Source organism: Oncorhynchus clarkii, chromosome 8 (assembly GCF_045791955.1).
Source record: "Oncorhynchus clarkii lewisi isolate Uvic-CL-2024 chromosome 8, UVic_Ocla_1.0, whole genome shotgun sequence".
NCBI classification, from domain to species: domain Eukaryota; kingdom Metazoa; phylum Chordata; class Actinopteri; order Salmoniformes; family Salmonidae; genus Oncorhynchus; species Oncorhynchus clarkii.
In genome coordinates, this window is record NC_092154.1 from 29,923,645 (window position 1) to 29,938,204 (window position 14,560).

Consider the following 14,560-nt stretch of genomic DNA (forward strand, 5'->3'; position numbering starts at 1 on the left):
ATTCCTGCAGCATTATTTTGTAGAAATTTTAATTTGATCTCTGAGAAATTAAGCTAAATGTTTACTAATTTTATATATACATACTGTATTCTCGACATACAGTTGCTCATCCTATATAACTACTGCTGGGCATACCTTTTCCTACTTATACAGTGCATTTGGAAAGTATTCAGAACCCTTGACTTTTTCCATGTTTTGTTAAGTTACTGCCTTATTCTAAAATATAAAAAATCCTCAGCAATCTACACACTACCACATAATGACAAGTGAAAACAGATTTTTAGAAATGTTTGTACTTATGGAAAAACCAAGCCATGAGGTTGAAGAAATTGTCCGTATAGCTCCGAGACAGGATTGTGTCGAGGCACAGATCTGAGGACGGGTACCAAAACATGTCTGCAGCGTTGAAGGACCCCAAGAACACAGTAGCCGCCATCATTTTTTAAATGGAAGAAGTTTGGAACCACGAAGACTCTTCCTAGAGCTGGCTGCCTGGCCACACTGAGCAATCGGGGGAGAAGGGACTTGGTCAGGGAGGTGACCAAGAACATGATGATCACTCTGACAGAGCTCCAGAGTTCCTCTGTGGATATGGGAGAACCGTCCTGAAGGACAACCATCTCTGCAGTACTCCACCAATTAGGCCTTTATGGTAGAGTGGGCAGACAGAAACCACTCCTCACTAAAAGGCACATGACAGCCAGCTTAGAGTTTGCCAAAAGGCACCTAAAGACTCTCAGACCATGAGATACAAGATTCTCTTGTCTGATGAAACCAAGAGTGAACTCTTTGGCCTGAATGCCAAGAGTCACATCTGGAGGAAACCAGGCACTATCCCTACGGTGAAGCATGGTGGTGGCAGCATCATGCTGTGGAGATGCTTTTCAGTGGCAGGGACTGGGAGACTAGTCAGGATCGAGGGAAAGATGAACGGAGCAAAGTACAGCGAGATCCTTGATGAAAACCTGCTCCTTCCACCTCACCTTCCAATAGGACAACGACCTTAAGCACACAGCCAAGACAACACAGGAGTGACTTCGGGACAAGTCTCTGAATGTCCTTGAGTGGCCCAGCCAGAGCCTGGTCTTGAACCCTATCGAACATCTCTGGAGAGACTTAAAAATAGCTGTGCAGCGATGCTCCCTATCCAACCTGACAAAGTTTGAGAGGATCTGCAGAGAAGAATGGGAGAAACTCCTCAAATACAGGTGTGCCAAGCTTGTAGCATCATACCCAAGAAGACTCAAGGCTGTAATTGCTGCCAAAGGTGCTTCAATAAAGTACTAAGTAAAGGGTCTGAATACTTATGTTAATGTGATATTTCATTTTTTTTTTAAATTAGACACTTATTGCACTGCTGAAGCTTGAAACATAAGCATTTCGTTGCACCTGCTTTAATGTCTGCTAATCTGTGTAATGCGACAAATTAACTTTGATTTGATAGCCATTAGGCTATGCCAAGAAGTCTCAACTTTCTGATAACATTCCTGGTGTTGTAAAAGCACGCCTCTATGTTTAACTACCTCATGGATCCAAAGGATGTTTCCACTGATCTCACTGTAGCGCCATCCCACTTCTGAGACTAATGTAGCAAATTCTGGAGGACTCAAACCTGCAGCCTTATGTCTGAAACCGCTTGATGATGTTGCTGTTGTTGTACAAAGGACGCTGCCGCAATGGTTGTATAAACAATAGAGATATGATATATCCTTCTGTGGTATAAACCATGTGCAGTAAATTTAACTAACTCTGTTCCAGATGATGAGGGGTAAACCAGATGAGGATGACTACTGGAACAGTTCGAAGTTCAAAGCTTTCACATTTGATGATGAAGATGATGACTTTACCAGGGTAAATAACTTGAAAGTCTTAGGGGTGTCCCAAATGGCACCCTATTCCATATATAATGCCCTACAAGGTTTTTATAGTAAACTGAAACTAAAACCCATGAAATACAATAATTCACAAACCGGTTTGAACTTTTAAGGTAGCTGACTTGATTTTTTTTTACATACTAAAGTTAACAATCGAATACAGCGGGGCCAATGTGTACAGCTGTCCCGATGCTCTGTCTAACTCTTAATAATCACTGTGTGCAATACAGTTATGGAACCTCCGAAATTCTACTTTTATATCACCCCAAATAGATTTTACAACTACAAAAGATACATGTACTCTGTGGAAATCTCTGGTAAAACCGCTAACAGTAAGTGTATCTTTTGTATTTGTCAAGTCATTTTTGTATGATAATTAAGTTGTGTTCAGGGTTTCCAATGGCAATCAAAGATCAATTGTTTCTAGATAGTGTTTCACACTTTACCAAATCACCTCAGCTAATCAAAAGGGATGTGGAATTAGTAATGAGAAGGGCTTTCCTAACCTATGACCTGACCCACTGTTAAGGCACCATGAATTGATGAGGAATTGGAAAACTGTATGGTTGAAAGAGATGGGGCAAAAGGAGTGCCTAAAAAGTCTGACTGCACATCTGACTGGCTGACCTACTTCAAATTGAGAAATGATGTGACTAAACTCAACAAAAATGAGAAACTGTATTATGAATCCAAGATCTATGATATAAAGAACTTTGGAGTACTTTAAATGAAATTATGGGCAGAAAGACAAATTCAACTCCCATCTTTCATCGAATAAAATTGTATTTGTCACATGCGCCGAATACTACAGGTGAAATGCTTACTTACAAGCCCCTAACCAACAATGCAGTTGAAATTATACAAATAAAAGTAACAAGTAATTAAAGAGCAGCAGTAAAATAACAATAGCGAGATTATATACAGGGGGTACCGGTACAGAGTCAATGTGCGGGGGCACCGGTTAGTCGAGGTAATATGTACATGTAGGTAGAGTTATTAAAGTGACTATGCATAGATAATAACAGAGAGTAGCAGAGGCGTAAAAGGGGTGATGCAAATAGTCTGGGTAGCCATTTGATTAGATGTTCAGGAGTCTTATGGCTTGGGGGTAGAAGCTGTCTTGGTGTGCTTGGACCATGTTAGTTTGTTGGTGATGTGGACACCAAGGAACTTGAAGCTCTCAACCTGCTCCACTACAGCCCCGTCAATGAGAATTGGGGTGTGCTCGGTCCTCCTTTTCCTGTAGTCTACAATCATATCCTTTGTTTTGATCACGTTGAAGGAGAGGTTGTTGTCCTGGCACCACGCTGCCAGGTTTTTAACCTCCTTCCTATAGGCTGTCTCGTTGTTGTCGGTGATTAGGCCTACCACTGCTGTGTCATTGGCAAACTTAATGATGGTGTTGGAGTCGTGCCTGGCTGTGCAGTCATGAGTTAACAGGGAGTACAGGAGGGGACTGAGCATGCACCGCTGAGGGGGCCTGTGTTGAGAATCAGCGTGGCGGATGTGTTGTTACCTACCCTTACCTCCTGGGGGCGGCCCGTCAGGAAGTCCAGGATCCAGTCGCAGAGGGAGGTGTTTAGTCCCAGGGTCCTTCGCTTATTGATGAGCTTTGAGGGCACAATCGTGTTGAACACTGAGCTGTAGTCAATGAATAGCATTCTCACATAGGTGTTCCTTTTGTCCAGGTGGGAAAGGGCAGTGTGGAGTGCAATAGAGAGTGCATCATCTGTGGATCTGTTAGGGCGGTATGCAAATTGAAGTGGGTCTAGGGTTTCTGGGATAATGGTGTTGATATGAGCCATGACCAGCCTTCAAAGCACTTCATGGCTACAGACGTGAATGCTATGGGTTGGTAGTCATTTAGGCGGGTTACCTTCGCGTTCTTGGGCACAGGGACTGCTTGAAACATGTTGGTATTACAGACTCGGACAGGGAGAGGTTGAAATTGTCAGTGAAGGCACTTTCCAGTTGGTCAGTGCCTGCTCTGAGTACACTTCCTGGTAATCCGTCTGGCCCTGAATGTTGATCTGTTTAAAGGTCTTACTCACATCGGCTGCAGAGAGCGTGATCACATAGTCGTTCGGAACAGCTGGTGCTCTCATGCATGTTTCAGTGTTATTTGCCTCAAAGCGAGCATAGAAGTAGTTTAGCTCATCTGGTAGGCTTGTGTCACTGGGCAGCTCTCGGCTGTGCTTCCCTTTGTAGTCTGTAATAGTTTGCAAGCCCTGCCACATCCGATGAGTGTCAGAGCCGGTGTAGAACGATTCGATCAAAGTCCTGTATTGATTATTTGCCTGTTTGATGGTTCGAAGGGCATAGCGGTATTTCTTATGAGCTTCTGGGTTAGACTCCCACTCCTTGAAAACGGCATCTCCGCCTTTATCTCAGTGTGGATTTTGCCTGTAATCCATGGCTTCTGGTTGGGGTATGTACGTATGGTCACTGTGGGGACAACATCATTGATGCACTTGTTGATGAAGCCAATGACCGATGTGGTGTACTCTTTAATGCCATCGGAATAACCCCAGAACATATTTCAGTCTGTGATAGCAAAACAGTCCTGTAGCTTAGCATCTGTTTCATCTGACCACTTTTTTATTGACCGAGTCACTGGTGCATTCTGCTTAAATTTTTTTGCTTGTAAGCAGGAATCAGGAGGATAGAATTATGGTCAGATTTGCCAAATGGAGGGCAAGGGAGAGCTTTGTACACGTCTCTGTGTGGAGTAAAGGTGTTCTAGACATCCCCCCCCCCTCTGGTTGCACATTTAACATGCTTATAGAAATGTGGTAAAACGGATTAAAGCATTAAAGTCCCCGGCCACTAGGAGTGGCGCCTCTGGGTGAGCGTTTTCCTGTTTGCTTATGGCGGAATACAGCTCATTGAGTGCGGTCTTAGTGCCAGCCTCAGTCTGTGGTGTTATGTAGACAGCTACGAAGAATATAGATGAGAACTTTGTAGGTAGATGGTGTGGTCTACAGCTTATCATGAGATACTCTACCTCAAGCGAGCAAAACATAGAGACTTCCTTAGACATCGTGCACCAGCTGTTGTTTGCAAATATAGATAGTCCACCACCGCTTGTCTTACCAGATGCCGCTGTTCTATCCTGCCGGTACAGTGTATAACCAGTGTATGTTGATGTTCAGCCACGACTCCGTGAAGCATAGGATATTACTGTTTTAATGTCCCATTGGTAGTTTAATCTTCCTCGTAGGTCATCGATTTTATTTTCCAATGATTGCAAGTTAGTTAGTAGATCGGAAGGCAGTGGGGGTTTATTCGATCGCCTACATATTCTCAGAAGGCAGCCCAGCATCCGCCCTATTTATCTCCATATTTTTTTCACACGAATGACGGGGATTTGGGCCTGTTCCCGAGAAAGCAGTATGTCCTTCACGTCGGACTCATTAAAGGAAAAAAAAGCTTATACCAGTTCGTGCTGAGTAATCGCTGTTCTGATGTCCAGAAGTTACAAACAACGCCCCCAAAAAAAAAAACTGTTGGTTAGGAGCATCTTCTCGGGCACCATGCTATATCATCACAAAACCATTTGATGTTACCAATTATTTTAATGATTACTTCATTGGAAAAGTGGGCAAACTTAGGCAGGAAATGCCAACAATGAACAGTGAGCCATCGTACTCTGCATAAAAAAAACAAATAATGAAAGAAAAGCATTGTCTTAAGTTAGAATTTTGTCAAGTTAGGAGAGGTGAAAAAATAATTGTTATAGATCAATAATGACAAACCTCCAAGTATTGACAACTTAGATGGAAAGCTACTGAGGATGGTAGCTGACTATAGCCACTCCTATCTGTCATATCTTTAATCTGAGCCTAGAGGAAAGTATTTGTCCTCAGGCCTGGAGGGAAGCCAAAGTCATTCCGCTACCCAAGATTAGCAAAGCAGCCTTTACTAGTTCTAACAGCAGACCTATCAGACCTATCAGCTCTTAGCAAACTGTTGGAAGAAATGTATTGACCAAATACAATGCTATTTCTCTGTAAACAAATTAATAACAGACTTTCAGTATGCTTCTAGAGAAGGGCACTCAACATGTACTGCACTGACACAAATGACTGACTGGTTGAAAGAAATTGATAATAAGAAGATTGTGGGAGATGTACTGTTAGATTTCAGTGCAGCCTTTGATATTATTGATCATAACTTGTTGTTGAGAACACTTATGCGTTGTGACTTTTCAACCTCTACCATATCGTGGATTCAGAGCTATCTATCAAATAGAACTCTGAGGGTTTTCTTTAATGGAAGCTTCTCTGATGTAAAGTGTGGTGTGCCGCAGGGCAGTTTTCAATTTTTACCAATGACTTGCCACTGGCATTAAACAAAGCATGTGTGTCCATGTATGCTGATGATTATAGACATCAGCTAATGTAGTCACTGAAACCCTAACAAAGATTTGCAGTCAGTTTTGGAATGGGTGACCTATAATAAACTGATTCTGAACATCTCTAAATCGAAGAGCATTGTATTTGGTACAAGTTCTAGACCTCAGCTGAATCTGGTAATGAATGGTGTGGCTGTAGAACAAGTTGAGGAGACTAAATTACTTGGTGTTACCTTAGATTGTAAACTGTCATGGTCAAAACATATAGATTCAATGGTTGAAAAGATGGGGCTATATTAATACTATGCATGTCAGTCTCTCTTGGCGAATAGTTGAGAAAAGACTGACTGCGTCACTAGCTTTTATTATAAACATTGTGTTGACATTCCAAATGGTTTGCATAGTCAACTTACACACAGCACTGACACACACACACTTACCTCAACAGACATGCCACCAGGGGTCTTTTCACAGTCCCCAGGTCCAGGAAAAATATATGGAAATGTACAGTATTACACAGAGACATGATTGCGATGGAACTCCCTTCCATGTTATATAGCGCAAGTGAACATCAAATCAGGTTTTACAAAATCGATTAAAGCAACACCTCACGGCACAAGGCGACCCATGTGACCTACTCCACCATGTGACATTTGTACTGACATGTATGTGTAACTCTCTCACACACACACTAAATGTATGTCAATTGTGAAGTCTTTTGTCAGTAATGCCTTTTAGGTTTTGTGTCGGACCCCAGTAAGACTAGCTTTCTCCATTGGCATCGGCTAATGGGGATCCTAATAAATCAAATCCATTACCTTATGTATTACTGGCCCCCAGTTGCAAGAACTGACATCCCTAAAAACCAAACTATATAACCCAAATGGCTCCTTGCCTCCCACGCACGCTTTAATACTATAATAAAATATATAAATAATATAACTACATAAAAAAAAACAAAAATGCAAAAAACTAACTGAAACTAAGCTAAACTAAGCTGAATTGCATATTGTTTGTGTGGAAAAACTCATAGAAATAAAACACTAAACCATATAAACCTTGATGCACTACTTTTTACCAGGGCCCATAGGGGTGGTACTATGTAGGGCAGTGTTGCCCATCTCCGGTCCTCGAGTATCTCCAACATTCCTTTTTTTTTTAGTGGCCCCAGGCCGACAACAAAAATATGGGCTGTTGGGAGTACTCGAGGGCCTGATTTGGGAAACACTGATGTAGGGAAGGGCTCTCCAAACCTGTTTCTGGAGAGCTTACCTGTAGGATTTCGCTCCAACCCTAGTTGTAACTAACCTGATTCAGCTGATCAACCAGCTAATTATTAGAATCGGGTGCGCTAGATTAGGGTTGGAGTGAACCTACAAGAACTTAGCTCTCCAGCAACAGGGTTGGAGGGCCCGATGTAGGGAATACGATGCCATTTGGGACGCAATACATTTATGCCAGGCGGTTGGCCAATCCTCTGTTAAACTACTGAGTATGCAGGCTTTTGCTCCAGCACACTTGATTCTATTAATCAGCTGCACATCAAACCGGTGTGTTTGAGCAGGGCTTGAGCAGAAGCCTACATACCCTAAAGATCTTCAAGAGGAGTGTTGGCCACCTCTTATGTATGTTACATTTGGATACTTTAACTAGCTTACCCTATCACACAAGGGTAGGACACCAAAGAAAGACAATGGTGGAAACGTTTAGCAAATGTCAACAGCGGCTGGGTATGTGGCATCTGAAGTTTGGAAACATACTTGCTCACATTGGACTGTCAAGGTACAGAAATGTGGCATGAACATAAACATTTTTTCTATTTCGAATGTATTTAAGCTAAAGGAATCCAAGCGGGCTGTGAACAGTATCCGCAGCCTGGTAGAGGAAGAGGATGAAGAAGATGATGTGGAGAAGGTCAGCTGGAGTGGAGAGCCTGTTGGAAGTAAGAGAACTGTCCATCATATGATGCAAAACGCATCATCATCAGTTTTTTTCTCTGTACTGAAAGTGCACTATAATGAAAACTTGACTGCTGAGTGACATACATTTTGGGGGATTGTATTAACTGTAGACTAATGAACAAAATATTAAAAGCTTTTTAAGTGAACTATTCTTTTAAAAATGTGCAGTCTGTATGTTCTCTTTCCTGTAAAAAAAAAAAAAAGTGGTGTGCTGACAATTAATGGGTCTTTGCAAGTGCCAAGATGAGAAGATGAGGTTGGTGCAGTCATTGGTGTAAACCGAACAATGAAAAGTGCTACAATAGAAATATACATTGAGTGTATACAAAACATTATGAACACCTGCTCTTTCCATTATATAGACTGACCTGATGAATCCAGGTGAAAGCTATGATTCATTATTAATGCACTTCAATCAGTATAAATGAAGGGGAGGAGACACGTTAAATAAGGATTTTTAAGCCTTGAGACAATTGAGACATGGATTGTGTATGCAACTCAATGTTTTGAAGGCGTTCTTAATGTTTTGAACGTAATGTATTTTCCTAAATGAAGCCACAGACACTGTGTGTTTATAATTTAGGTTGATTATTTATCATTTGGATCGTTGCCACAAGGGAAACAGAAAACGTATGGACTGTGCCTTTTTAAGTTTTGTAATAAGTTCACTTAGGACCAGTACGTTTGCTAGTAACTTGAATGGTTCTGGGCCTAAATGTTGTAAGTTGTGGCCCTAAATGTTGGTGTTCCCTCAGGCATCTCGTGGTCGGTCAAGGAGACAGAATCCAGCATTCGTTCCACAGGAGAGGTGCGGGACCAGAGCTTCCCCAAAATCCACACTGCCCCTTCGTTGCCCAAGAATAGTTCTGGCTACTCCTTAAGCTCCTTATTCAAAGGTACAACTCAGTCCACCTCTTGACAGGTTTTTAAGGCCATTTTCGTTGGGTGTATTTAGATTGGAAGTTTTGGGTTGTGGGTCGATTTGAGTTTGGTATAACCGATCTTGTGACCTTTGCATTCGACCCAATCAAAATGGGTTCGCTTCATTCTGTCAAACAAATTTGCCCTCGGTACAGTTTTGAATCTATATAAGAAACACCAATGAGCTCTAGCTATACACTAACCATTGTCCGTAGTTTTGCACATTCTCAATGCGAATACTAATGTCAACATAAGTATTTCCTTATCAATTAACACACACTCTCTCATTTTTTTTAGGAAAGGCCAAAACTGGGAGCTTCCAGTCCTTCTCTGAGTGTGGGTAACATTTTAGTTAGAGATGCTACTCCATTTTTGCCATATGTGTGTGAAAATTGCTATTTTGAAAAGTGCGGTTCTCAACTTCTCTACTATTTTATAGCTTTCGGTGATCCATCCATCCGAAATTACGCCCCGGAGCTTCGGAAACCGAAATCTGAATACAAGGTAAGATATGTTTTATGTTACACATAATCAGTATATTTCAGAGCACTCTGAAAAGTTATTAACATCACTAATAGTTTATTTACTGGACTGTCGTTGGTCTATTCATGATGACGTCATCTTGTTGTGGCAGGACTACGTCAGTGACTGGACCCCTGAGGAGACTGTGAAGAGGATGCAGCAGGGAAAGGTAGGATCAATGGTGTAAAATCAACATTTAATTTGTCTTCAAACTGACTGTAAATTGCAAGCTGACTGTTGTTATGCCTACTGTTAGTCACTTTGGATAAAAGTGTCTGCTAAATGGCATACCGTTTATTAGGTTGTTATTATCATCTGTTTTCTAATGCTCCAGCAAGTACTCTGCTTTATGTATTTGTGATGTAATATTCATATTGTATTATTCTAACTCTGTCCATGATTGTATTTTCTCATAGGTCTACTCTTTGGAGAAGTTCCGCTCCTTACAGGACAAACTGCTGCTATTGGACGAGGCTGTGAATGCACATGATGGAAACGTCATCACTGCGGTACGATTTGATTTGACTCTAGTTGAAAGAAAACCATTTTTATTACAATGAACAAAAATATAAACGCAACATGCAACAATTTCAAAGATTTTACTGACTTACAGTTAATTTAAGGAAATCAGTCAATAGAAATACATTCATTAAGCCCAATCTATGGATTTCACATGACTGGGAACACAGATATGCATCTGTTGGTCACAGATACTTTTTTTTTTTAAAGTTATGGCCGTTGATCAGAAAACCAGTCCGTATCTGGAGTGACCACCTTTTGCCTCATGCAGTGCAACACATCTCCTTCGCATAGAGTTTATCAGGCTGTTGATTGTGGACTGTGAAATGTTGTCCCACTCCTCTTCAATGGCTGTGTGAAGTTGCTGGATGTTGGCGGGAACTGCAACACACTGTTGTACACGTCGATCCAGAGCATGCTCAATGGGTGACATGTCTGGTGAGTATGTAGGCCATGGAAGAACTGGGACATTTTCAACTTCAAGGAATTGTGTACAAATCCTTTCGACATGGGGCCGTGCATAATCTTGCTGAAACATGAGGTGATGGCGGCAGATTAATTGCACGACATTGGGCCTCAGGATCTTTTCACGTTATCTCCGTGCATTCAAATTGCCATTGATAAAATGCAATTGGGTTTGTTGTCCGTAGCTTATGTCTGCCCATACCATAACCCCACCACCACAATGGGGCACTCTGATCACAACGTTGACATCAGCAAACTGCTCTCCCACGGACAGTTGTGAGGCCAGTTGGACGTACTGCCATATTCTCTAAAATGATGTTGGAAATGGCTTATGGTAGAGGAATGAATATTCAATTCTCTGGCAACAGTTCTGATTGACATTCCTGCAGTCAGCATGCCAATTGCAAGCCCCCTCAACTTGAGACATATGTGGCATTGTGTTGTGTGATAAAACTGCACATTTTAGAGTAGCCTTTTATTGTACCCAGCACAAGGTGCACCTGTGTAATGATCATGCTGTTTAATCAGCTTCTCGATATGCCACACCTGTCAAGTGGATTGATTATTTTGGCAAAAGAGAAATGTTCATTATCAGGGATGTAAATAAATTGGTGCACCACATTTTAGAGAAATAAGCTTTTTGTGCGCGTGGAACATTTCTGGGATCTTTTATTTCAGCTCATGAAACATGGGACCAACACTTTACATGTTGCGCTTATATTTTTGTTCAGTATACTTATACTGTTCTGTAACCTCTCATTGCAGGTTTTAATATATTTAAAGAAGTCATTAAGTAAAGGTAAGGTTTTTAATCCGTTTTTTTTTGTCCATTAAATTGAACTTTTTTTTTTAACCTTATTCTATTCTGGTTGAGTTACCAGGAATTTACACCAGTGCAAATGTTGCACCTTTTATTTTTCTATTTTCTTCGTCTTCTACATTTAGTTCTACCTTTTTTATTTATTATTCCCAGGTGTTGAAAATGTATGCATGCTGACAAAAGCATCTGCTAAATGGCATATATTATTCCTTTAGAACAATAACAGTTGCAAACTTTGGATGTTGCAAAAGTTAAGTGCACATGGCAAATATTCTGCAAATAATGACAGTTCACTGTGTTTCTGTGCAGAGATTCTCTTCCGGGAGTTGATAACAAGAGAAATAGCTCTTAGGCATTATATCCACTACCTGAAGGAAATAGGAGAACAGAAGCTTTTGGTGGAGCTTTTCAAGTGAGTAACAATTCACTAAAATACAGTGCATTCGGGAAGTCTTCAGACCCCTTGACTTTTTCCACATTTTGTTACGTTACAGCCTTATTCTAAAATTCATTCTTTTTTTCTCATCAATCTACACACAATACCCCACAATGAGAAAGTAATAATAATATACATTTTTGCAAATGTATTAAAAGCAAAAACAGAAATATCGAGACAGGATTGTGTCGAGGCACAGATCTGGGGAAGGGTACCAAAAAATGTCTCCAACATTGAAGGTCCCCAAGAATACAATGGCCACCGTCATTCTTAAATGGAAGAAGTTTGGAACCACCAAGACTCTTCCTAGAGCTGGCCACCCGGCCAAAGTGAGCAATTGGGGGAGAAGGGCCTTGGTCAGGGAGGTGACCAAGAACCTGATGGTCAGTCTGACAGAGCTCTAGAGTCCTTTCTGGTAGAGTGGTCAGACGGAAGCCACTCCTCAGTAAAAGGCACATGACAGCCTGCTTGGTGTTTGCCAAAAGGCACCTAAAGACTTTCAGACCATGAGAAACAAGATTCTCTAGTCTGTTGAAACCAAGATTGAACTCTTTGGCCTGAATGCCAAGCGTAACATCTAGAGGAAACCTGGCACCATCACTACGGTGAAGCATGGGGGTGGCAGCATCATGCTGTGGGGATGTATTTCAGCGACAGGGACTGGGAGACTAGTCAGGATCAAGGCAAAGATGAACGGAGCAAAGTATAGAGAGATTCTTGATGAAAACCTGCTCCAAAGCGCCCCAAACTGTGGTGAAGGCCAAGACAACGCAGGAGTGGCTTCTGGACAAGTCTCTGAATGTCCTTGAGTGGCCCATTCAAAGCCCGGATTGGAACCCGATCGAACATCTCTGGAGAGAACTGAAAATAGCTGTGCAGTGACGCTCCTCATCCAACCTGACAGAGCTTGGGAGGATCTGCAGAGAAAAATGGGAGAAACTCCCCAAATACAGTTGTGCCAAGTTTGTAGCGTCATACCCACGACTCAAGGCTGTAATCGCTGCCAAAGGTGTAAAGGGTCTGAATACTTATGTAAATGTGTTATTGAAAATATATATATTATATATACATTTGCAAACATTTCTAAAAACCAAAAGGCAGTTTTTGCTTTGTTATTATGGGGTATTGTGTGTAGATTCATGAGTGGAAAAAAATCTATTTGAATCAATTTTAGAATAAGGCTGTAAAGGTAACAAAATGTGGAAATGTCAATGGGTGTGAATACTTTCCGAATGCACTGTATCCTTTAAGCCATAAGATTGTATCAATGGAGTTGTCATGTAACCTTGTTGTACTGGTTTTCACCGCTCCTGTTCAAGTGTAGCATCTGAGTTGTGTTTATAAGGCACCAGAGGAAATACAACAGACTGAAACAGGGAGGGATTGTCAGGATTTGTCCATTTTAAGAATTATTTTGTAAAAGATTTTAAATGTTTTCCATGGCGTACCCAAAATATGGTACTGTCTGGTCAACTTGCTACTTGTATGCAGGCATCCTGATCAGTCCTCTTTTCTCTTGTGTCATCAAGGTCCATGGACAGAACAGAAGACATGGCGGTATGTACTTCCTATGAACTGCCAAGCCATTCTGGGGGGGACAGTTACATCAAAAGTCTAATTCAGTTACATTTCAGTCCATCCTAAAATGTGTCAAACAAGTGCAGGGGCAGCACTTTTGAGTTGAAATAACCTAATGTAGCAGGTGTAAAATAAATACATGAGCAGGGTCTCCACATCTGGTTTTAAGGGGAAAAGGAAGCTCGGTTGAAGATACTGTATCCCTGAAAACTGTCTGTGACACCGCTGACGTGGAGTTGAAATGAACATTACAGATTGTGCCTTTAATGCTATGCACTCATTGGTTGTTGATGGTTTTAAATCTCAATGCACCTTCCTCTGTTTCCATGTCCATATTCAGCTTATGCAGTACAGAGATCACCTCAATGTCAGAGACGAGAACAAGAGGAGGGACTTTCTGAAGAACTGCCTCAGGTAATCCACTCCACATTACCTCACGTCTCAGGGTCGTGTTCATTAGGCACAAAACGGAAGAAATCGTACAGACACAGGAAGGCACCACATGAACGCGTCCAAAAAGAAGTGCTGATTTCCGTTTTCTGTTGCAAAATGTTTTCCGTTGCGTACCCTAAGGAACAGAACCAAGGTAAAGAATCCTAAGTTTTCTCTCATGAACAGCATCTTTTTCTTTTCCCATTTTCCTGCCACATTTTGATATTGTTGACTGAGGTGTTTTTAAATCCTACAAGGTCGTACAAACCTTTTCCTGAAGTAAGGTCATTTAACACATTTGAATGTTACCTACTCCTGGAGTCAGAGATACTACACAGCACTATTAGCTTTGGAGAACAGCGTTACTAACTAGCACCATGGACTTTGTTGCAGTTTCCCTTTCTCACCAGACGATGCCACTCACGTTCAAGACCACTACACACTCCTGGAAAGGCAGATTATCATCGAGGTGAGAAACCGCTGCTATTTTTGAAACATTGGCTGAATCCAATGGCTGAATCTCGCTCATGGTACAGTAGTAACATTTTATTTTGCGCTTTAAATAAAATCTTGTTTGAAATCTGTTAAAGAGCATGGCGCACTAACATGGTCTCCATAAGGTTTCGATGTGTAATTTGGGAGAACAGTTTTGCCACAGATACCTACGCTATGACATAT

General features: G+C 41.4%; 1 protein-coding gene across 2 annotated transcripts in view; it reads left to right on the plus strand.

Moving 5' to 3' along the window:
- LOC139415246 (VPS33B interacting protein, apical-basolateral polarity regulator, spe-39 homolog) overlaps window positions 1-14,560 on the plus strand; it is a 29,373-nt gene that overhangs the window by 8,038 nt on the left and 6,775 nt on the right. For both annotated transcript variants that reach the window (XM_071163200.1, XM_071163199.1), the window contains exons 2-13: window positions 1,759-1,851; window positions 8,065-8,170; window positions 8,945-9,085; window positions 9,408-9,446; window positions 9,550-9,614; window positions 9,745-9,801; window positions 10,049-10,141; window positions 11,382-11,415; window positions 11,746-11,848; window positions 13,402-13,429; window positions 13,791-13,864; window positions 14,276-14,351. In XM_071163200.1, the coding sequence (XP_071019301.1) occupies window positions 1,759-1,851; window positions 8,065-8,170; window positions 8,945-9,085; window positions 9,408-9,446; window positions 9,550-9,614; window positions 9,745-9,801; window positions 10,049-10,141; window positions 11,382-11,415; window positions 11,746-11,848; window positions 13,402-13,429; window positions 13,791-13,864; window positions 14,276-14,351 (909 nt within the window). The remainder of the gene's footprint in view (window positions 1-1,758; window positions 1,852-8,064; window positions 8,171-8,944; window positions 9,086-9,407; window positions 9,447-9,549; window positions 9,615-9,744; window positions 9,802-10,048; window positions 10,142-11,381; window positions 11,416-11,745; window positions 11,849-13,401; window positions 13,430-13,790; window positions 13,865-14,275; window positions 14,352-14,560) is intronic.